The sequence below is a fragment of the Oryx dammah genome, unplaced genomic scaffold (genome assembly GCF_014754425.2).
Source record: "Oryx dammah isolate SB20612 unplaced genomic scaffold, SCBI_Odam_1.1 HiC_scaffold_2, whole genome shotgun sequence".
NCBI lineage: Eukaryota > Metazoa > Chordata > Mammalia > Artiodactyla > Bovidae > Oryx > Oryx dammah.
In genome coordinates this window covers 153,219,452-153,241,495 of record NW_024070186.1, presented here as the reverse complement: position 1 = coordinate 153,241,495, position 22,044 = coordinate 153,219,452, and the positions used below count along the sequence as shown (strand labels likewise).

Here is a 22,044-nt window from a genome sequence, read left to right as displayed (position 1 = left end):
CAAGTATTTTTTTAAAAGCCAGAGGTGTGCAGAGAGTAGTATAGTGGCACCCCGATCTAATAAAGACTGACAGCTTTCTCTGTCCTCATGGACTCTCTTCCCTCCCTCGTCCAAGTGTCGTCCTTCTGAGGTTGACTGCCATGGCCCTGTGTGTGTGTTTAACACTTCAGTTGCATGTCATTATATCTCTAGACAATAAACCAGTGTTTTTCGTGTTTTACATTGTACACAGATGTATCAGTTTACCGTCCCTTTGGTGCACCCAGAAGTTTTCGGGTGACCGTTGTTGAGACCCTTGTTGGTACGTGGAGATAATCCCGGCCGTTCCTTCCCACTGCGCAGGAGCATTCTGTCTTCTGACTGTGCCCCAGTCATTTAGCTGGTCCCCTGCTGAGCGACGGAGCCTCCCCTCTCTCCTTCCCGCCTCCCTCCCATCCTGACAGTGAATGTCTCGTGGCTCATTGTGCCCGCATGCTGGATTTTTCTGGGCAAGGGGGCACTCACTGGCTCTTACTGTGGGCACAGCTTCAGTTTTACTAGATTTTTCCATTTGTTCCCCAAGGTTTTCTTGTAACACAGAGTGGAAGCTCATTTTGTCCTCACATCCTCACCAGCAGTTCATGCGGTCAGACTTTCCTTTTGGCACTCAGGTAGTCATGAAACAGTGTCTCATTGTGGCTCTGATTTTCATTTCCCTAATTATATCCGTTGATCTGAAACGGAGAAACACTAAGAAGGAAATAAGTGAAGGCAGGTCAGAAGTTAATGGTAACCGAGGCTTGCCTTCGTGACCTGGCGACATTTCTTTGAGTCTTTGGTTACTTTGTGTTTCTAGAATGCTCACGGAGTACCCAGTGTTTCTTAACAATATTCATATATGACCGAAACCTTCTTTCCCAGAGAGTGATGCTATCATTTCCTTCCTTGGTTCTGAAGGGATTTAAGATGAGAACGTCTGAGCCGTTAGAGGGGCATTCTGAGGAGCTGAAAGGAAGGAAGGAGGCTGCCCTGGCAGATGGGCTGAGGGTTGTCTTTATTCAAGCTGCCTCCTGGCATTTCAGCTAAGCAGGAAGTTCACTGGGCGTGTGCACTGTCAAAAAGGGAAGCAAGATTCGTCCTGCCCTTGTTTTCAGAAGCCCTCCCTGTGACACATGCCGGCTCGGTGTGCGAAGGGTAGTCGAGGTGATGGTGAATGACTGTGTGCTCTAGAATTCTCACCTTTGGCCCCAAAGGTGATCTCCTTAATATAATGCTGAGGAAAAGAAAAAGGTTTTCTTATTGTTTGTGACGCCGTTTCCCCTTTGGTTCCTGCCTCCTAGGTTTCGGTATCAGGACCGCGCGTTTTTGGAAGCCCTCCGTGCCGCCTTGCAGCTGTTGTATCTCCCAGAAAGCGCCACGTGCTCGCAGCTCATCCAGCTTCCGGTGGTCCACATGATGCTCACCCAGCACTCCCTGTTCCTGCCCACCCTGCTGAGGGCTGCAGAGGAGGGGCCCGCAGACAGCCCCGTGAGAGGTGCCTCCTCACCCACACCCCACTCCAGACACACAGTTTCTTCTCCAATTCCATCAAACTAACTGTGCACGGGAGCTTAGCACCCACGTGTTCCCAGAGCTGAGGAAGCGTTACCCAAGCAGTATCCGAACATCTCACGTGGGCTTCCTGGGTGGCTCAGTGATGAAAGATCCACCTGCCGATGCAGGAGACGCAGGTTCGATCCCTGGACTGGGCAAATGCCATGCAAGGCTTCCCCGGGGCAGTCAGTGGTGACGAATCCGCCTGCCAATGCAGGAGGAAGATGCCTTGGAGAAGGCACTGGCAGCTCACTCCAGTGTTCTTGCCTGGAAAATCCTATGGACAGAGGAGCCTGGCAGGCTACAGGCCACAAGATCGCAGAGTCGGACATGACTGAGCAGCTAAATGACAATGATAATCTGAACATTTCTTTTCTGTCAGATTCAAGCTCTAGAATTGTTTCCTCTGGCTTCCAGTCACATAGCAAACGCACACCTCTTCTTAGAGCCTATTCTGGCTTACAGGAGGCAGGTTTAAGGTCTTCTCCCATATCATGAGTGCGTGTTAAAACCTGGGAGTTACAGAAAGTTAGGAGGGGGTGTCTGACCTGGGAGAAATTGTTCAGCTGTGTGAGATGTCTTAATGTGGTGACTGAAATGTTGATCAAGGGCGAAGGGTTCAAAGGTCCCCGTTGCTGGGTCCCCGCCAGGGCCTCTTACAGCCCCGGCTTCGGCTCCTTCCTCTCCAGTTCACTGAGGGCCTACTTTGCATGGTGAAGGCTGTGGGAGACAGCAGAGGTCTGACGGGTCCTGCCCTCCGGAAGTCACACCCTGTTGTTTAGAGACAAGTTGACATGTCCTAAGTGTGAGAGATCGCTGCAGAGCCAACTGTCATAAACTGCTGAATTGGAGAGAACCATTACCAAGTTCCTAGTGTAGTCAGTAGAAAAACATCCAAAGGCGCTCCCCCTTTTCCAGCAAGAGTAGAAGCACTAGAGATTTCGGTAACATAATCATGGAGAACAACGTTTGGGTGTTTAAATCTGTTGGCTCAAAGCTTGGGAGGAGACTGAGGAGAGGCTGGTACCAAAGACCCAGGAAGGGAGATGGTTCTCAAGACCCTTTTATTTAAAAAAAAGAAAACGAAAACGTGGGGCAGGACGAGGTGCGGTTCTCAGCCCGGTGTTGTCCAGAGAAGGGTATCTCAAGCATTTCTGTTCGCAGAAGCACTTCCTCCTCGGCTGGGAGTCTGCGCCTGTGCAACCCTGCACTGTTGGGCAGCTCCGTGGTGTTTTCTTCCAGAAGCGCTGGTGGAACTGATGGCGGTGGTGGTGCAGCTGTGCCCCTCTGTCTGTGCGAGCAGCCACTTCGCGGTGCTCCTTGGGGCCTACGGTGCCTCACTCAGCATCCTGGGTGAGTGTGGGAATGGGAGGTGGGGCCTGGGTGTGTGGGACAGGGCGCTGTGACTCAGGAGAGAGTGGAGACGAGGGGGTGGGGCCTGGGGGTGTGGGATAGGGCGCTGTGACTCAGGAGAGTATGGGGACCAGGGGTGGGGCCTGGGGGTGTGGGATAGGGCGCTGTGACTCAGGAGAGTGTCGGGATCGAGGGGTGGGACCCAGGAATGTGGGGACCGAGCGCTGTGACCTGGGGCTTCAGGGACCAGGGGGTGTGGCTTCAGGATGTGGGCACTGGCCGCTGTTGCCAGAAGTATATGGGAGGCCTCGAGGGGAGCCACCAGGAGGCTTTCTAAACTGACCCTCAACTGACTTCAGACCAGAAGATCTTACTTCTCCTCCGGGCCTACGAACAGAACAACCACAGCCTCGTCAGCTTCAGGTGGGTGCCGGGCTGGCAATTTCAATCAGCAGACCCTGAAGGCCCTGCACAGGGCACTACACACCCGGGCCGGCCTCGGGGGGTAAACACGTGCGGGGGACTCCTCCGCTCGCTCTGCAGTGCCGGCGGGCCTGCTCTGCCCTGTGCCCATGAGGACGGCCCCCGATGGCAGGGCCTGTGTGCGCTGGGCACCCCGCTGGCCGATCCTGTGTGTCTCCCTCCCGACTTAGGGGTCGTTTAGCTGATTTTTCTGAACGCTTTTCGCTTCGTGCTGGCCTTTAGGTGGGAGGGACTTGGATATGGGTGTGGGGAAGGAGTGGGGCGTGCTGGCTGGGTGTTTATTCCACTCTCCTACCGTCTGTGTGTGCGCACGTGTGCGGTATCTGTCTCGGGTTCCCAGGGGCTGCTTGCTCCTTGGCCAGCGCAGCTTTGAGCCCAGCTCCCCAGGGCCCAGGGCTCAGCTGTTCGTAGGCAGCATCTGAGGTCCTCTTTCACTGCCCTGGTCTCTTGTCTCCTTAGTATGGGACCAGCACCCCAGCTTCTGCCCAGTACAAAGGAAGAGCTCTGTGTACTGAGACAGGAAGTTAGCTGACTGGGCCAAGAAAAATAGTTCAGGAGAACTCTTTAGGGAAGGGGGAAAAATATTTCCCTTCTAGAATACTTTTTTTTTTGAAGATTAAAGATGTATTAACCACCCCCACTACCCATCCCCCTCCCCCCCAAAAAAGACAACAAACAGTTAAAAAAAAACAAAAACCTTTTCTGCATCTTCAGAGCACCCAGGTCCTGAATAAAACATTCTCTCTCCTTCCCCCAACCCCACAGCCTCACCCTCTTGCTAGCCTTGCAGTTGGTGCTATATCAGTTGTATTCTTTCTGGAATAAACAGCCCCTGGGTAGGTGAGGGAGAGGAGAGAAAACAGGAGTGATTTCACTCATGGTGACGAGCAAGCCGTCTACCCATCCACCCCTCGGCATCAGACAACTCCTCTCGGGTCACAAAGTCCACAAGGGTGCCCCTGGGTGCAAATGGGTTCGGTCACTTTCCAGGAGGAAGGCAAGGTGACCTCACTGGGCAGTTTCCATCACAACCAGTGGTGTGAAAAGTGGGGATGGGGGACCCTAGAGGTGGGGATGGCTCACAGGCTATGTGAGTGCACCTGGTCTGCTCACGGCTGTGTGGGAACGGGGAAGGGTTTATATAAGTAGAACATCATTGAACTGCCAGGATTCTGCCGCTGTGTCCAACCCGGACTCTCCAGATTTGAATTCCTGCTCTGCCACTTACCAGCTGGGCAGGGGACCAGCTGACCAACTTTCCAGATCTTCTGGGTCTCTTTTCCCCCAATACGGATGATAATAGTACCAACCTCATGGGATTCTTGGGCCCCCCTCATAGCTCAGTTGGTAAAGAATCCGCCTGCAAGGCAGGAGACCCTGGTTCGATTCCTGGGTGGGGAAGATCCGCTGGAGAAGGGATAGGCTACCCACTCCAGTATTCTTGGGCTTCCCTGGTGGCTCAGCTGGTAAAGAATCTGCCTGCAATGCAGGAGACCTGGTTCGATCCCTGGGTTGGGAAGATCCCCTGGAGAAGGGAACGGCTACCCACTCCAGTATTTTGGCCTGGAGAATTCCATGGACTGTATAGTCCATGGGGTTGCACAGAGTCGGACATGACTGAGCAACTTTCACTTACAGGATTCTTGTGCAGATTAAGTGGATTAATACACAGACTTAGACGAGGGCCTGGCACATCATAGCCCCTCCACAAGCGCTGGCCTCCGTCATCCCCAACAGTGTCATCCCCACCCTTATCGTCGTCAACCTCTCCATCACCCCCACCTTCCCCTGTGTCATAATGGGGATAGAACATCTTACACCTGGCATGTCAGCTGCCCGACAAAGCTGCCTACCGTGGTCTCCACCATCATCACCTCTGTGACCACCGGCTCTAGGGTACTGCTGTGGGGCCCAGCGGCTGTGGAGCACCAGAAGACGTGCCGGAGCCTGGGCAAGTCGCTATGGCAGCAGCCGAGCGTCGGGGACATCCTTCGCCTGCTGGATCGCGACCGCATGATGAAGACCATCCTCCACTTCCCCCAGAACCGGAGGCTGCTGCCCCCCGAGGTACGGGGGCCCCTGGGGCGGTGCCTTCCGGCTTTAGCTGCTGTAAAATATGAGTGCTGTTTTGCTTGTGATTTGTTCACTTTTTATAAGTAAAACTGGAATCATTTGCAAAGGTATAGAGACAGAACCCATACCCATGAGCCATCTTCATCAGTTGTCAGCACTGGCCACACTTAACTTCATTTATAACTTCTATCCACAAAGCAATCATTTCATGTACGAGCCCTGTTTGTTTTCTATATAAGAAACATTTTTTTTAGTGTACTTGAATACTCAGAATAATTTGAACTCTAAATGATAGTGGGCAAACATCCACATGCTGTCACATTTACGAGGCTGAGCTGCATGTCTCTATCTCGGGTTGTTTCAGGACGCACAGGAGCCGATATTTACAGACCAGAGCACGGTGGATCTCGGGGACCTTTATGACCCCTGTTTCCTCCTTCATCTCTTCAGTGAACTGACCAGGCCAGGTAACTGCAGTCTTCCAGAGTGGGTGGAGGGATCATACTTTTTACCGTAATTACCAGTGCGTGTGTGCTTAGTTGCCCAGTCGTGTCTGATTCTTTGCAACCCCGTCGGCTTTAACCCGCCAGGCTCCTCTGTCCATGGGATTCCTCAGGCAAGAAGACTAGAGTGGGTTGCCATTTCCTCCTCCAGGGGATCTTCCTGATCCAGGGATTGAACCTGCGTCTCCTGTGTCTCCCTCATTGGCCGGCAAATTCTTTACTGTTGTGCCACCTGGGAATCCCGCGGAATTACCAGATTAGGACCTTAATCTTGAAAATAATTCTTGAAGGATCTTCAGCTGCCTCTCACCTTTTCTTTCCAGTGATTTTCAGCAAAGTAACAGTTAATGTTTTGAATACACAGTTGTTGTTGTTTTTTTAATTATAATTTAAAAATCTGGATCTGCCTTTGATGTTTTCCTAATTGTAATGGCAAGAACCTTTTCTGAGTTCTCACTGAAATGAGAGATTTTGCCTTTGACAATGAGTGAGAGCCTGCTAAGGTTGGCTTTCTCTTGGTTTAAGTATATTTTTGAAATGGCCTTTTGTGTCTGCTACCCTGAGGGTGGCAATCTTCACGGGTGAATGGGTCGGGGAGAGAGATAGAACAGAAACCTGTCCAGGTGCACACTGGCGAAGACCGGGGTCTGATTCCCAGGCTGGCCAGGTCTGTTGGTGTGGGGCATTTTGTCAACAGTTGGTGTGTAATGCTGTCTCAGTATGGTGTGTATTGCATTTTCCTAATAGCTAATAATGTTGAACACCTTGTGACTTACTTGCCATCTATTTTTTGGCGAAATGTTAATTCATGTCTTTTGCCCATTTATTCTGATAGGTTTTATTTGTTTTTACTGTTGGGTTTTGAGGGTTCTTTATATATTGTAGGTATGAGTCCTTTGTTTGATATCTGGTTTGCAAATATTTTCTCCCAGTGTGTAAGCTTATCTTTTCACCTTAACACTCTTCTTCAAAGAGCAGAAGTCTTCAGTTTTGATGAAGTCCAGCTTATCAGTTTTCCCTTTTATGGGTCAAGCTTTTGGTGTCAATTCTTCAGAACTCTTTTCCCATCCCTCCGTCCCAAAGAATTTCTCCCGTTTATTTCTGAAAGTTTCATCATTGCAGCCTTTACGTTTAAGTCTGTGGCCTCTTTTGAGTTCATTTCTGTGTAAGGTGTGGAGTGTAGGTCCAGCCGCAGATGTTTGCGGTTTGCCTGCAGATGTTCTGATCCAGCCCCCGCTTTGTCAGTCCACCATCTCTCCTCCTCATCCTTTCTCCCACTGACCACCAGCCAGGGGAGTCCCGGCTCCCCTGCACTGACACTTCCTGGCTGGGAGGGCAGGAGTGGTCGTTACCACTCGTCACGTGGCCCCAAGCGGGAGCCCCATCCATCTGCTGGGTTAGGCTCCCTCTGAAGCATCGTGGAGACCAGTCAGTGTGCTGCCTGAGAGGGTCCCTGATATCTACCTCCTGGTTGCCATGGCCGCGTAGATTAGGTGCCCTGGGAGACCGTGCCTCACTGATCACTCTTGTGTTCTCCTTTTTTAAATTTGATATCCTTTGTTTCCCCCCTGCCATGCAGCTTGTGGGATCTTAGTTCCCCGCCTAGGGTTTGAACCCTGGGCCCACGCAGTGAAAGCTCTGAGTCTATAACCACTGGACCACTGGGGATTTCTCTAAACCTGACATCTTTCTATACTCAAATGTTGCTCCTTGTGACCAGATTTGCTCATCCTCCACCACTACCCTTCAGTTCCTCTCAGAAGAATGAGAGGGCTGTGTTCTTAGAGCAGACCCTTGCCTTGGACACCAGGTTCTGTGGCTGAGCTGAATCTTTTGCAAGAGAGCAAGTGCAAGTGTGAAGTGATGATGATGGCCAGCGGTGACATGGCCAGCGACGGGGGAGCCACGTCTACTGCACTCTTTGATCCCCCCATGCCTTGGCTGTGCCGGCTAAGTCTGTTTCTCATCAAATATGAAAATAGATTTTCCACAGCCTAAAAATATGATGCAACTCCAGTAAATTACTGCAAGTCATTTACTCTGTTGCCCTGCCTTTCAATAGCGCGTTTAGGAGGCAGGAGGCAGAGGCTTGGAAAACACTTTAATAGGGAAATAGTAAAATCAGGACTGTTGTTCTCAGGATCTTGAATATTGCCCTTTTAGGGCAAAGAAGGGTAGGGGAAGAACAGGATCTGAAAGGCCTTTTGTGAAGAGTGGTAACTAGTAAATGCTCTTTTAAGTTAGGGAAATACAGCCCATTTTACATTTTATTGTTATAACATTTGCAGAGGATGTCTACCAGAAAGGATTTGAACTAGCTTAAAATACTGGTTACACTACGATCATTCACATTAAAGTAGAATATTTTAAAAAGTGTAGAAATAAATAGGCGAATAGAAATGCAAAACAAGCACACCAAGAAAAACTAGGTCATTAAATTTTGCTCTGGGCTACTTGCTTATAATCCAGAACAACCACAACAAAAAAATGGAAGCAGAATATTTTAAACACATTTTTATCATCTGATAAAGGGAAGCATATGAATTCATCAGGAGGGGAAAACCAGCAGTAAAGGGACAAGTTGAATAAAAGAGAAGTCTGTGAACAGCATTTATAATGGCCAAAGGCTTATTGTGGTTGCATTAAGCCATCAATCTTTTTTTCATACTGTCATTTTTTTTAAGTTATTATTGCACTTACTTTTGCCCTGGTGGATAAGTGACCATGAACAATGCTTTAAATAAACTTTTATTGAAGTGTGATGTATAGAAACCCATACAGGTCATATTACGTATCTGTGAGCTGGGGGAAAACCCCCAGTCAGATCAAGGAACAGAACATAATCACAGCCCCCAGGCCTCTTGCTGGCCAGTACCCCTTCCCCTCAGTAGGGGCCGGTGTCCTATGCTTGAAGGTTATTCAGATGACATTAAACACTCTCTTTTTTCTTTTGTAGAAGCCCCGTTTACCCACATCGTATTTGTGAGGCTCATCCATGCCGTGTGTGGCAGAAGTTTTTCACCCATGTTTTTGTTTCCCGAGGTGGCACCGGGATCCTTGTAATCCTAAATCGGGTGTGTGATTCGTTTTTGGTGTGGTGGCCAGGCTTGAGAGAGCCCATCTCAGCGTTGTGTGTCAGCCCTTTGCTGAAAGTGGGAACTTGTTTCCTTAACCTTGCTGCTTCTCTCCTTTGAGTCCTCGGCTGAGAAGCAGGGCCAGCCTTTTGCAACGGCAGTGACAAACGCTCGCACAGCAAATGCTTGTCCTCAGGAGAGCCAGGCCGAGCCCGTCAGTCGCTGTTTCACAGGACAGAGAGGCGCCTGTGCGGTTCTCTCGAAGGCCCTGGACTGGGCCTCGGTGGACCCTCCCTGGGATGCGCCTTCCTGGCCAGGCCACCTCTAGGAAAGGGTGTGAGAGGAGGTGTGAGGAAAGCTCCTGAGGCTCTGACAGCACCTCTGTGCTGCCACTGAACCCCTTAAAACGTGAACTGCTTTGCATTTTAATCCTTGATACTTGTCCTGGTTAAGCCAGGACAAATTTGTTGTCACCAGGGGAAACTGCTGTTTTTGAGGTTCTTAAAACGACTGGTATTTCTAACTGTTTTTTGATCACCTTTTATATTTTCAACTCAAGGGGCAGCTCTTTTCTGTATGTTTTACAAAGCCAAGACTTCCAGAGAATAGCAGATCCCACAGAACATGAAATTGACTTTTCCTCATGGACATATGAAAAATCCTTTTGTCTTTAAAGTATCCATGATTACTGCTAAATACTAGCTATTTTTAGTGAGTGTAATATTAAATGTTTAGAATGTTCTCTTTCCCAAACTTATTCTATTTATGTGTTTTTATTATGTATCAATAGGTATGTAGGTGTATCTTAAATATATCTCATCTTCCCCAAAATAGTATAATTTTATTCCTTAGTTTGATGCTTTGTAAAGCTTTTAGAAATTTCCCTCCCTCCCATCAGAAGTAGTCGCTTGTTAGAAATCAGAAAAGTTAGTGTGTAAGCTGTTAGAGCAGAAGAGTCTTCTAATTATTCTTTTTTCTTTTACTTTTTTTTCCTTCCAGTTTTACTGAGATATAATTGACATCAGCACTGTATAAATTTAAGATATTCAACATAGTGATTTGACTTAACACACATCATGAAATGATTACGGCAATCAGTTGAGTGAGCATCCAACGTCTCATATACAATAAAATTAAAGAAATATTAAAAAATGTTTTTGTTGTGCTGAGAACTCAGCATTTACTCTCTTACCAACTTTCATATATAGCATCAGTTCAGTTCAATTGCTCAGTCGTGTCCGACTCTTTGCGACCCCATGAATCGCAGCACACCAGGCCTCCCTGTCCATCACCATCTCCCGGAGTTCACTCAGACTCACGTCCGTAGAGTCAGTGATGCCATCCAGCCATCTCATCCTCGGTCGTCCCCTTCTCCTGCCCCCAATCCCTCCCAGCATCAGAGTTTTTTCCAATGAGTCAACCCTTCTCATGAGGTGGCCAAAGTACTGGAGCTTCAGCTTTAGCATCATTCCTTCTAAAGAAATCCCAGGGCTGATCTCCTTCAGAATGGACTGGTTGGATCTCCTTGCAGTCCAAGGGACTCTCAAGAGTCTTCTCCAACACCACAGTTCAAAAGCTTCAATTCTTCGGCGCTCAGCCTTCTTCACAGTCCAACTCTCACATCCATACATGACCACAGGAAAAACCATAGCCTTGACTAGACGGACCTTAGTCGGCAAAGTAATGTCTCTGCTTTTGAATATACTATCTAGGTTGGTCATAACTTTTCTTCCAAGAAGTAAGCGTCTTTTAATTTCAAGGCTGCAGTCACCATCTGCAGTGATTCTGGAGCCCAAAAAAGTAAAGTCTGACACTGTTTCCACTGTTTCCCCATCTATTTCCCATGAAGTGATGGGACCAGATGCCATGATCTTCGTTTTCTGAATGTTGAGCTTTAAGCCAACTTTTTCACTCTCCTCTTTCACTTTCATCAAGAGGCTTTTTAGTTCCTCTTCACTTTCTGCCATAAGGGTGGTGTTATCTGCATATCTGAGGTTATTGATATTTCTCCCGGCAATCTTGATTCCAGCTTGTTTCTTCCAGTCCAGCGTTTCTCATGATGTGCTCTGCATATATAGCATACAATAGTGTTAATTAAATTTATTGTATTGTGCATCATATCCCTAGTACTTATTTATTTTATAATTGGGAGTTTGTATGTTTTGACTCGCTTCATCACTTTTCCCTCCTATTCCTTGCATCTGGTAGCCACAAATCTGATCTCTTTTCCTCTGGGTTTGTTTGTTGTTTTTCTTTCTTTTCTTTTTTTTTTTAATTTATTTTACTTTACAACACTGTATTGGTTTTGCCGTACATCAGCATGAATCCGCCACGGGTGTACACGTGTTCAACTATAGTTGACCTACAGCATTATTAGTTCCTGGTGCATAACATAATGATTTGATGTTTCTATACATTTCAAAATGATCGCCGCTCCCTCCTTTTACTTAAAATCTGCATCTTGAGATTAAAAGTGCTTTCTTGTAGACAGCACACACTGGAATCTATGTTTTCATCTAGTCTGACCATGTTACTGTTATTCCATCTCAGTCATGTCTTTTAATTTCAAGGCTGCAGTCACCATCCACAGTGATTTTGGGGCCCAAAAAAATAAAGTCTGTCACTGTTTCCATTTTTTTTCCTCCATCTATTTGCCATGCAGTGATGCTTTTTGATTGGAATGTATATGCCATTTAATGTTGATTATTGATCTGATTCCAGTTTATTTATTGACTTTTAGCAGTAATTAGTTTGTGTGCTTGGGAATATATGTACATGTGTGTGTGTGTATGTGTTGGTTGCTTTAGGGTTTATTAAATACATATTCAATATATTGTGGTTTACCTTCAAGTGACATTATACCACTTCATGAATGGTGGAAGCACCTTAGAATAGTATCTCTCTCTCCCCTCCTAGCTTTCATGCTATAAGTATCATAAATTTTCCATCCATATGTTAAAGATTTCACAATATATGGTTATTTTTGCTTCAAACTGTCAATTACCTTTTAAAGGGATTTAAATATTTTATGTTTATCCCATAGTTATCATTTCATGTTCTCTTCATTCTTTAATTTCCATCTTCTATCATTTTCCTTCTTCCCAAAACACTTCTTTTAAGAATTCCTGAAGTTCATGGCTGTTGGTGATCCATTCTTTCAGCTTTTAAAACGTCTTAACTTCTGAAAGACTTCCGTGGGGTGTAAAGTTCTAGGTTGACAGGTTTTTTTCTTATCGTATGTTAAAGACGTTGGCGCCTTGATTCTAGATGGCATTGTTTCTAACAGGAAACCTGCTGCCGTTCTTATCTTTGCTCTTCTCTATGTTTTGAGACCACTTTTAAGACTTTTTTAACCATTGGTTTCAAGCAATTTGATTGTGATAAACTTGGGTATAATTTTATTTTATTTTATTTTATTTTTTGACTGTCTTGGCCCTGTAGGTTTGTAGTTTTTCAAATGTGGAAGAGTTTTGGCCATTATTTCTTCATTTTCAGGGACTCCACTTCCACAGGTATTAGCCTGCTTGAAACTGTCCCACAAATGCTCATGTTTTTAGAATTCTTTTTTCTCTCTGTGTTTCTCTGGTTCAGTTTGGTTAAATGCTGTTGTGTCTTCAAGTTCACAGATCTTTTTTTCTGCAGTGTGTAATCTTCTGATCAGCTTATCTAGGACATTTTTCTTTTTTGTTTGTTTTGTTGAAGTACAGTAAATTTACAATGTTGTGTTAGCCTCAGGTATACAGCAAAATGATTCAGTTATACAAAAATATATCTATTCTTTTCCCTTATAGTTACAAAATATTGAGTATAGTTCTTTGGGCTATAAGGTAGGCCTTTTTTCCCTCTTATATAGTAGTGCATGTATGTAAATTCCATCCTCCTAATTTATTTCTCCTCCCTGGTCCTTTGGTAACCATAAAGAAGGTCTTTTTTTTTTTTTAAAGATTCCACATATAGGCAATACCATATGTTATTTCTCTCTCTCAGGCTTACTTCGGTTAGTATGATAATCTCTAAATTCATCTCCGTGTTGCTGCAAGTGGCATTCTGTGCTTTTTTATGGCTGAGTAATATTCCATTGTGTAAATGTACCCCATCTTCTTTATGCATTCCTCTGTTGGGGGGCATTTAGGTCGCTTCCATGTCTTAATTACTGTGAGTAGTGCTGCAGTGAACATTAGGGTGCGTGTATCTTTTCCAGTTAAGGTTGTCTGCAGATATATGCCCAGGCATGGGATTACTGAATCATATGTTAGCTCTATTTTTAATTTTTTAAAGAAACCTCCCTTCTGTTCTTCTTAGTGACTGCACCAGTTTACATTGTCAACAATTCATCCAGTGCATTTTTCATCTCAGAAATTAAGAATTTTTTATCTCGCGAAGCTTGACTAGGATTTTCTTATCTTCCATGTCTCTACTTAACACACCCAGTCTTTCCTCTAGCTTCTTTTTATTTATTTGTATATTTTTAGCTGTGCTGGGTCTTTATGGCTACACGGCCTTTTCTCTAGCTGTGGTGTGCAGGCTCAGTAGTTGTAGTTCCCGGGCCAGAGCACAGGCTCAATAGTTGTGGCCCACAGACTTAGTTGCTCCAAGGCAAGTGGGATTTTCCCAGACCTGGGATTGAACCCGTGTCTCCTGCATCAACAGGCAGATTCTTTACCACTGAACCACCCGGGAAGTCCATCCTCTAGTTTCCTGAGCATGAAGAATTCAGTGCTGCTAACTTTATAAATGTCTTTGTCTACTAATTCTGTTATCTGTGTCATTTAGAAGTCATTTCCAAATAGTAAGTTTTTCTCTTCACAGTGGGCCATGTTCCTGCTTGTTTGACTGTGTGGCAATTTTTATTGGAAGCCAGAAATTGTGAGTTTTACCTTCTTTGGGGCTGGGTATTTTTGGTATTCTTGTGAAATGTTGTTCAGCTTTGTTCTAGTACTCATTCAAATTTCTTAGAAATGGTTTGGTCCTTTCCAGTGTTGCTTATAAGCTCTGCTAGGTGGGACCAGAGCAACGTTTAGTCTGGAAGGACCTTTGCCGCACAAGTGAGGTGACATGCCCTGAGCCCGCTGCCTTGTCCCTGGGTGCTGTGGGGTCTTGGCCCTGGCCAGTGGGAGCCTGGGGTTGTCTCTGCTCAGCCTTCTGGGTGGCTCTTTCCCAGCCTGGGGTGGCTTGCTCACGTGTTCTTGCTGACGGGCGTCCTCTCAGTGGGGCACTGTTCTCTCGGGCTCGGCCTCATGAACTCCGGCCACTTGGCCTCCCAGGCCTCCTCAACTCAGAGCTGCCCGGGCTCCGCCTCGGTTTGCCCCACTGTGCACAGCCTGGGAACTCTCCAGGTGTGAGCTGGAACAATCGGAGGGTCACCTGGTTTCCTGTCTTCGGGGATCACTGTCCTCTGTTGCTCCATGTCCAGTATCTTGAAAATCCTTAGTTCATGCCTTCAGTTGTTTTTTCAGTTGGACAGATGAGTCTCTTTCCTGTCTCTCTCCTGGCTGGAAGTGGAAATGCTGGTCCTTCTGTGATACCATGTGAGAGCTGAGAAAGGGGAGGGGACCCGCGCGTAAGCGGCTTCCAGGAACTCTTGCTGCTTCTGAGGAGGAAGAGAGCTCTCATGATGTGCGGGTCCCCATCCCTGGTGTGACTCAGCCCCTCTCAGCCCTGTCACCCCAAATGGGACTGCAGGCACACCCACAGGTCCTCCACCTTGTGGTTCCTACACTTTTGGACAGCCACCCGTTTGAGGACCGTTATTTGTCTATATAGCTGTTTGGACTAAGAAGTAGCTATTATAATTCTTCTTCTTGATTTATTTTTAGCTTTTTTTTTGTTTAAACTGTGGACATTATCATTTTAAGTCTTAAACTTTGGGGAGAGAAGAGAAAAGAAAAAAGTTTGACTTCTGGAAAATATTATCAGTGGCGTGTATATATATATATATATATTTTTTTTTTTTTTTTGGTTCCTCTTTTATTGATAGTACATTCCAAGATCACTCATCTGACTGACTATGCTGGCTTTTCCTGCTGAGTCCCTTCCCCCTAACCTCAGGCCTATTCAGGCTGGGACCTCAGTGGTGGGTCCTGATGTCACCTCTGATACCTCTGAACATCTCTGATGTTTTCCGACTCCTCGAGTATTTGTGAGAAGTGATGAAGGAGACCTCGTTGGGATTTACAAGTGTCTCAGAGACTGAAGGCGTGTGATTGTTGCTGCGGGAGGGGACAGTCTTTTAGAGAGCCGCAGCGGATCCTAAGGGAGCAGGAGGGGGCTTGCATGTCTGTGTCTGGCACACACACACATTGCTAATGATGGTGAACTGCAAAAGAAATGGAACTTCGTGTTGCACGCGTGTCATGGAATCATTGTGTGTGTGTAGTTAACGCTGTGTTTTATCTCCCTCAGAATTTGTGGTGGATTGTAGAAAATTCGTGGATTCAAATGCTCTGGGCCTGACTGTCACGGCCCTCAGCAGCTACGACCCACACATGCGCGCTGCAGCCTATGCGGTGCTGGCGGCCTACTACTCGCAGCTGGAGGGGGCGCGCTTCCGGGAGCAGCCCCAGGTGAGCCGGGCTGAGGGGCCTGGAGGGAAGAATTCCTGAAGAACTCAGAGGCGTTGCCCAGAGACTCTGATACAGAACCAAAGTGTTGTCTCCTCCTGGCGGGGTTGGGGGAGATGCCAGAGGTCATCTTGGGTCCTCAGCCCTGGGTGGTAGAGAGAGGTCTCCCCTTACAAGAACTCTTCCTATGTCATGGAGGGCAGAGCAGTGCTCATTTCTGTCGACTGGTTCCGTGATCTGAACTCAGATTACAGCAGCTGTCACCCAGGACACACAGAGCCTCAGAAGCCGTGCCCTGAGGTGGGGCAGTGTGGGGGATGTGAGCCCCTGGATGTGAGGAGCAGGCCACCCTGTAAAGCCATGGATTAGGCTGCACGAGACAAGGCTGGTCACAACTGTTCTGCAGATTTTCCCCCAACCCCGCCCTTTTTCCTGCTTTTAAGGTACTGTACCTGTTGGACGTGGTCCGGAATGGGATCCGAACCAAGAACATGAGACTCACCTTCACCCTGGCTCTCTTCATTGCCAAGGCAGCCTTGCAGATTTTGAAACCAGGTGCCACTGCTAGAATCGGGTCGGGGCAAGGTGGAAATTCTGAGGATGAGCGAGCCCATTTGGTGGCGTTAATCCCACTGGCATAACCGGTCCACAGCATGTGTGTGAGGGTCACAAGTGCAGGGTGCGGGAGAGTGTGTGTGAGTATGATGGGGGACGAGTGTGTGTTCCTATCTGCCTGCAGGCGTGTAAAGCTGCAGGAAAGGCAGATCACAGCTCCACCAGAGGGCCTGCTGAGGGAGTCACCGATGTACACGTATGCTTGGAGGGGGCCTGACACAGAGGCCCCATCGGTGCTGGCAGCCGCACTCCAAGCTCAGCACAGCTCACCGGCGGGACGACAGGCGGCCTGTGGGTCCCTGTGCCCGCGTCACCAGGGCGCAGAACATGGCTCAGCTTGGTCCTCACAGCCGCCCACTGTTGGGGTGGTCTGAGCCCGAGTCAGTATATTGTGGGACCTTTTCTTTTTGTCACTGGTACAAAGTTACAGACTGTTGATGTCGTTAGGGACCACAGGGCTCTGCAGGTAACGTGGTCGTTTTCAGACAAGGAGACAGCCTTCCAGCCGAAGGTTAACCCCAAGGTTAAGTCACTTCAGTCCTGTCTGTCCCTTTGTGACCCCTTGGACTGTAGCCCGCCAGGCTCCTCTGTCCAGGGTATTCTCCAGGCAAGAATACTGGAGTGGGTCACCATTTCCTCCTCCAGGGCGTCTTCCTGACCCAGGGATCGAACCCGCATCTCTTAGGTCTCCTGCATTGGCGGGTGGATTCTCTACCACTAGCGCCACCTGGGATCCCAAATAGTTTGTCCAAGGCCTGGCAATTAGTCTGCAGTCAAGTTGCTGTTGGAATTCAGATCCGATTTTCATCTGCTCCTGTATCATTTTTATTACGTTTTTTTTTTTAACCTTAGAAATTATGAGAGGGAAGAAGGTAATTAGCCATTTAGACTCTAAAGAAACAGGCTCTTCAGAGAAAATATCCTAGCTAAGGTCACGAGGGATAGTCTTGGCCTCCTGTCCAGTCTGTGCCCCCCTGGTGAGCTGTCCCACATCAGACCTCATGTCAGTGTGGGGGCTCAGGACAGCGGTCTTGGATGGGCTGTGAGGCTGCAGGTACTTTGGATAAATGCGAGATGACAGTCCAAGGGTCTATGGCCCTATCTCATCCCAGAGCCAAGTGACCCAGGGCAGGTCTGAGCCCCCTTTGCTGTGGAAGCTCCCTCAGTGGGAGGCCGATGAGCTGGTATTCGCCCTGTGCTATCTTCGGTGTGGCAACCCCCACTCTGCCCACCAGCTGATTGGAGCTTAGGCTGATGCCTTGGAGGGAGTGGTACCAGCAAAGGACTGGACATCCCCAAGTGCCGGGGTCCAGCCCCGGTGGATCCAGGGTAATTCGAAGGGTGGATGGAGTTGGCGAGGAGAGATATATTTAATTAGAAATATAAGATTAGATTAGGAAAAAATAGTTTAGTAGAAAAATGAGTGGAGAAAAGAGGCTGATTAACTTGGTTTACGTGGAAAACCAATAAAGTTCCAGACAAGGAACTTGCGCCATCTGCGTTGGGCCACAGGCGCCCACTTGAATAGCGGAGGGTGCCCCGCCTTGGGCTCCCTCTCGCGTGGGTCTCAGAAGCCTGGACAGGTAAGTCGACTCGGTGAGCCTCCGCGTTCCAAGGGATCAGCCTGAAAAGGAGCGGGAGGGAGAGGGAGCAAGAGAAAGAATCGACACAGGGGAGGCGAGGCTTGTGCAAAAACTCCTCTCATAACTTTATTTTTAAAAGGTGTTTATATACCCTAAATTTTACATAATGGAAGATACAGAGTCATGCGGGGGCAGCAGTCCTGACTCTTTGTATATCTTTTTGTATACAAAAGGTCTCAGGTGATTTACGGTATCTTCTGGCCAAGAGGCCTGTTAACACTTTTTGGCTCTCTTCCTTAATGAATGTTAATCTCATTTCCCCTGAAGTATTTTTCTTTAATCTACATCACCCTTAAAGCACTAAATAAAGTTACATCCCTGAAGAACAAAGGTGCAGTGGGTTATAACAAAGAAGGTACTTAACTCAAAGATCTGTGTTGCTACTTGTTTTTTCTATATGCCAACTATATCAACAAATAAAAGATATGAAAATTTGGCAGCAAGTATTGGCTCAACAATGAAATGCTTAATCAGTTTTATTCTAATGATCTTGACTCCTCGGAAGCCCCTGCATTCCTAGGATGTTTTAAGCTTCCTGTCCCTCTCAGTCGGGAGGCCGCAAACAATCACATGTGTAGCTGTAAGAGTCCCGCAGGCAGGCTAAAAAGCCATCAGAGGGGTTTGGATTGGAACACTCTGTTATGCCCAGGAGACTTATTATCTAAAAGCTCTAAATTAACCTTTCCCAGAAAAAGGTGGTGGGGGGATAGGTCCCCTGTTAATGTTAGAAGAGCAGATGAAAAGCATAATGTAGTACGGCAGGCAGACTCTGGTTTTGGGGAGTGGATGCTCAGGAAATTTCAGGGGTTCCCCCTGAAGCCTGATCATGCCCTTGCATTTTGTCAGGCTTCCTTCCTCATGACCTTTGCCATGGGTGGGGTTCCTCACGCTGGCTCCAGGCACCCAAGTAGTTCCTGACCCATGAGAGAAGCCCTTAAACCATGTAGACCTAAGGTGTCGTACTGTATTTTAATTCTCGAGAACTGATCACCTGGATGAGAATTAGAAAGCCCTGTGGGGGCAGGGATTTCTGTCTGATTCCCCCCACCCCAGGACCCCACTCCCCGACTCCACCTGGTCATGGGGTGTCCTTTTGGCACCATCCTGAGTGAGTCAGGCTTCCCTGGTGGCTCAGACGGTAAAGCATCTGTCTGCAGTGCGGGAGACCTGGGTTTGATCCCTGGGTTGGAAAGATCCCCTGGAGAAGGAAATGGCAACCCACTCCAGTACTCTTGCCTGGTAGGCTACAGTCTCTGGGGTCGCAAAGAGTCGGACACGAGCGAGCGACTTCACCTTCCCTGTGAGTGACAGTCTGCTTGTGTTCACAGAGGAGCATATGTACCTGAAGATCAACACGTTCCTGCTGTCCCACGAGTACCTGAACATGAGCAAAGTCCCAGCCTTCTACCAGTTCTTCTACAGCGCGGACTTCGAGGTAGCGCCCTGCCCAGAGGCTCCTGAGTGGGATGCTCAGCCACCGCGCCGACTCATCCCTGCGGAGACTTGTCAGCTGCAGAGCACAGGCTGGGGTGGAGTGTGGGGGTCGGGTGGGGGGCAGGCAGGCCTACCTGTGAAAATGCTTCCCAGTCCACACCGAAATTCTGGGGTGACTTCTCAGACCTCACAGACTCTAGAGGCCTCGAGTCACAGCCTCCTCACAGTTATTTTCTGGGCGAATCACAGGGTTGACTACTGATGTGCTTTTACTGAACATATGAGCACAGCTGAGGTCTTCCCTGTAGCTCAAATGGTAAAGAGTTCTCCTGCAATGCAGGAGACCAGGTTTCAATCCCTGGGCCAGAAAGATCCCCTGGAGAAGGGAATGGCAACCCACTCCAGTATTCTTGCCTGGAAAATCCCATGGACAGAGGAGACTGGCGGGCTACAGTCCATGGGGTCACAAAGAGTCGGACACGACCGAGCAACTAACACTACACTGAGCACAGTTGAGCGTGTAAACGTGACCTGGTCCTTTATTCCTGACCCAGAGAAATGGAAGCAGAGAGGAGAGAGGGAGGGTTTTTAATAACAGACCCAGAAACGGAGGGTCGGGGGCTGCCGTGCTGCAGTCTTCACTACCCCTTGGAAATAGTGGTGCTGGAAGAGTTTTCTGGAGAAAAAAAAAAAAAAAGTCTTCACATGTTTAACGACGGTCTCTTGTTTGTGGCTTTACAGCAGAAGACTGAGCGGGAGTGGGTCTTGGGGCTCCTCCGCCAGGGAATGCGGGACACGCACTGCTTCAAGCTGTGTGCCAGGCGGGGCGTCCTCCACATCATCCTGTCCTTCTTCAGCAGCCCGCTGTGCGACGAGGCAGCCCAGGTAGGCGCCCCCAGGGGCTGAGGGCTGGTAGGGCCTTTGCTCAGGGTTCCACCACCTGCAAGTCCTGCCCCATGGACCCTCACCTGACCGCCTGCTTCAACATTAGCTTCCCTGCCGTCACCTGGGCCCAGGGCCGGTGGGGAGGGAGGTGGATAGTGAGGAACCAGGAGGCTCTGGGCGGCCGAGAGCTCTGGAAACAAGACTGAGGTGCTTCCAACACACGCAAGCCACTAGCGTGTCATGTAATACAGAGAAACTGCAGGTCATTGGACTTTGGCTGGGAAAGGAGTTGGGCTTTGAAACCGCCTGCCTCACAGCTAACAGGGAGTCTGCAGCTAAGTTCTGTCCCTGGAGCAAGAAATCGTGTGGAGTGAGACGTTAACTAGGAAAGGCCTGTGGGGTTTTGATGAGTTTCTAGCCTGATCAGTGTCTGTCTCTGGCATCACCTAAAATATGGGTAAAGAGGAGTGAGTCTGCATAAGCGGAACTTGAGTACAGTAGATTTCTACTTTTTATAGCATGTGAGAACTCTAATGCACCCAATTAGGGACTTCCGTGGTGCTCCAGTGGTTAGGACCCTGTGCCTCCATTGCAGAGGGCATGGGTTCAATCCCTGGTGGAAGAACTAAGATTCCTATATGTCATGTGGTTTGCAAAAAAAAAAAAGTATGTGCGGGGGCGAGGGTGGGTGGGGAAGCACCCCGTTAACAGTATCAGTGAGAGTCCCATCTCTCTGTCCTCTCCACATGGTAAAATAGAGGTGATGAAATGAGCCGCCAGCAGTTCATGGCTGGACTAGCAATGATTCTTCACTGTCCCACTCAGGCTGCCGGGATGCGGGGCCGTGCAGTTACCGTGCCAGGTCTCCCCTTGTGATGGATTAGCGGGTGGGTGTTCCCAGGCTGGCGCTCTCCCTGAGGCCATCTGTGTCCTCTGGCTGTTACTGCGAGGCAGGTGGTCCCCCACGGCCACCATTCTCGCAGACCTGGCAGATGTCACGTGCAGCGACCGCCTGGGTAGTGGGGACACAGTTCAGTTCAGTTCAGTTCAGTCGCTCGGTTATGTCTGACTCTTTGCGACCCCATGAATCGCAGCACGCCAGGCCTCCCTGTCCATCACCATCTCCCGGAGTTCACTCAGACTCACGTCCGTAGAGTCCGTGATGCCATCCAGCCATCTCATCCTCGGTCGTCCCCTTCTCCTCCTGCCCCCAATCCCTCCCAGCATCAGAGTCTTTTCCAGTGAGTCAACTCTTCGCATGAGGTGGCCAAAGTACTGGAGCTTCAGCTTCAGCATCATTCCTTCCAAAGAAATCCCAGGGCTGATCTCCTTCAGAATGGACTGGTTGGATCTCCTTGCAGTCCAAGGGACTCTCAAGAGTCTTCTCCAAAACCACAGTTCAAAAGCATCAATTCTTCGGCGCTCGGCCTTCTTCACAGTCCAACTCTCACATCCATACACGATCACAGGAAAGACCATAGCCTTGACTAGACGGACCTTAGTCGGCAAAGTAACGTCTCTGCTTTTGAATATACTATCTAGGTTGGTCATAACTTTCCTTCCAAGGAGTAAGCGTCTTTTAATTTCAAGGCTGCAGTCACCATCTGCAGTGATTTTGGAGCCCAAACAAATAAAGTCTGACACTGTTTCTACTGTTTCCCCATCTATTTCCCATGAAGTGATAGGACCAGATGCCATGATCTTTGTTTTCTGAATGTTGAGCTTTAAGCCAACTTTTTCACTCTCCTCTTTCACTTTCATCAAGAGGCTTTTTAGCTCCTCTTCACTTTCTGCCATAAGGCTGGTGTCATCTGCATATCTGAGGTTATTGATATTTCTCCCGGCAATC

The 22,044-nt window shown here is 48.3% G+C and overlaps 1 protein-coding gene across 1 annotated transcript in view; it reads left to right on the top strand.

The window, feature by feature from the left end:
• URB1 (URB1 ribosome biogenesis homolog) overlaps nt 1-22,044 on the top strand; it is a 78,308-nt gene that overhangs the window by 47,422 nt on the left and 8,842 nt on the right. Inside the window, exons 26-34 of the mRNA XM_040228017.1 lie at nt 1,320-1,513; nt 2,815-2,925; nt 3,285-3,348; nt 5,304-5,475; nt 5,846-5,948; nt 15,461-15,621; nt 16,062-16,173; nt 19,205-19,311; nt 20,052-20,195. Of these exons, the coding sequence (XP_040083951.1) occupies nt 1,320-1,513; nt 2,815-2,925; nt 3,285-3,348; nt 5,304-5,475; nt 5,846-5,948; nt 15,461-15,621; nt 16,062-16,173; nt 19,205-19,311; nt 20,052-20,195 (1,168 nt within the window). The remainder of the gene's footprint in view (nt 1-1,319; nt 1,514-2,814; nt 2,926-3,284; nt 3,349-5,303; nt 5,476-5,845; nt 5,949-15,460; nt 15,622-16,061; nt 16,174-19,204; nt 19,312-20,051; nt 20,196-22,044) is intronic.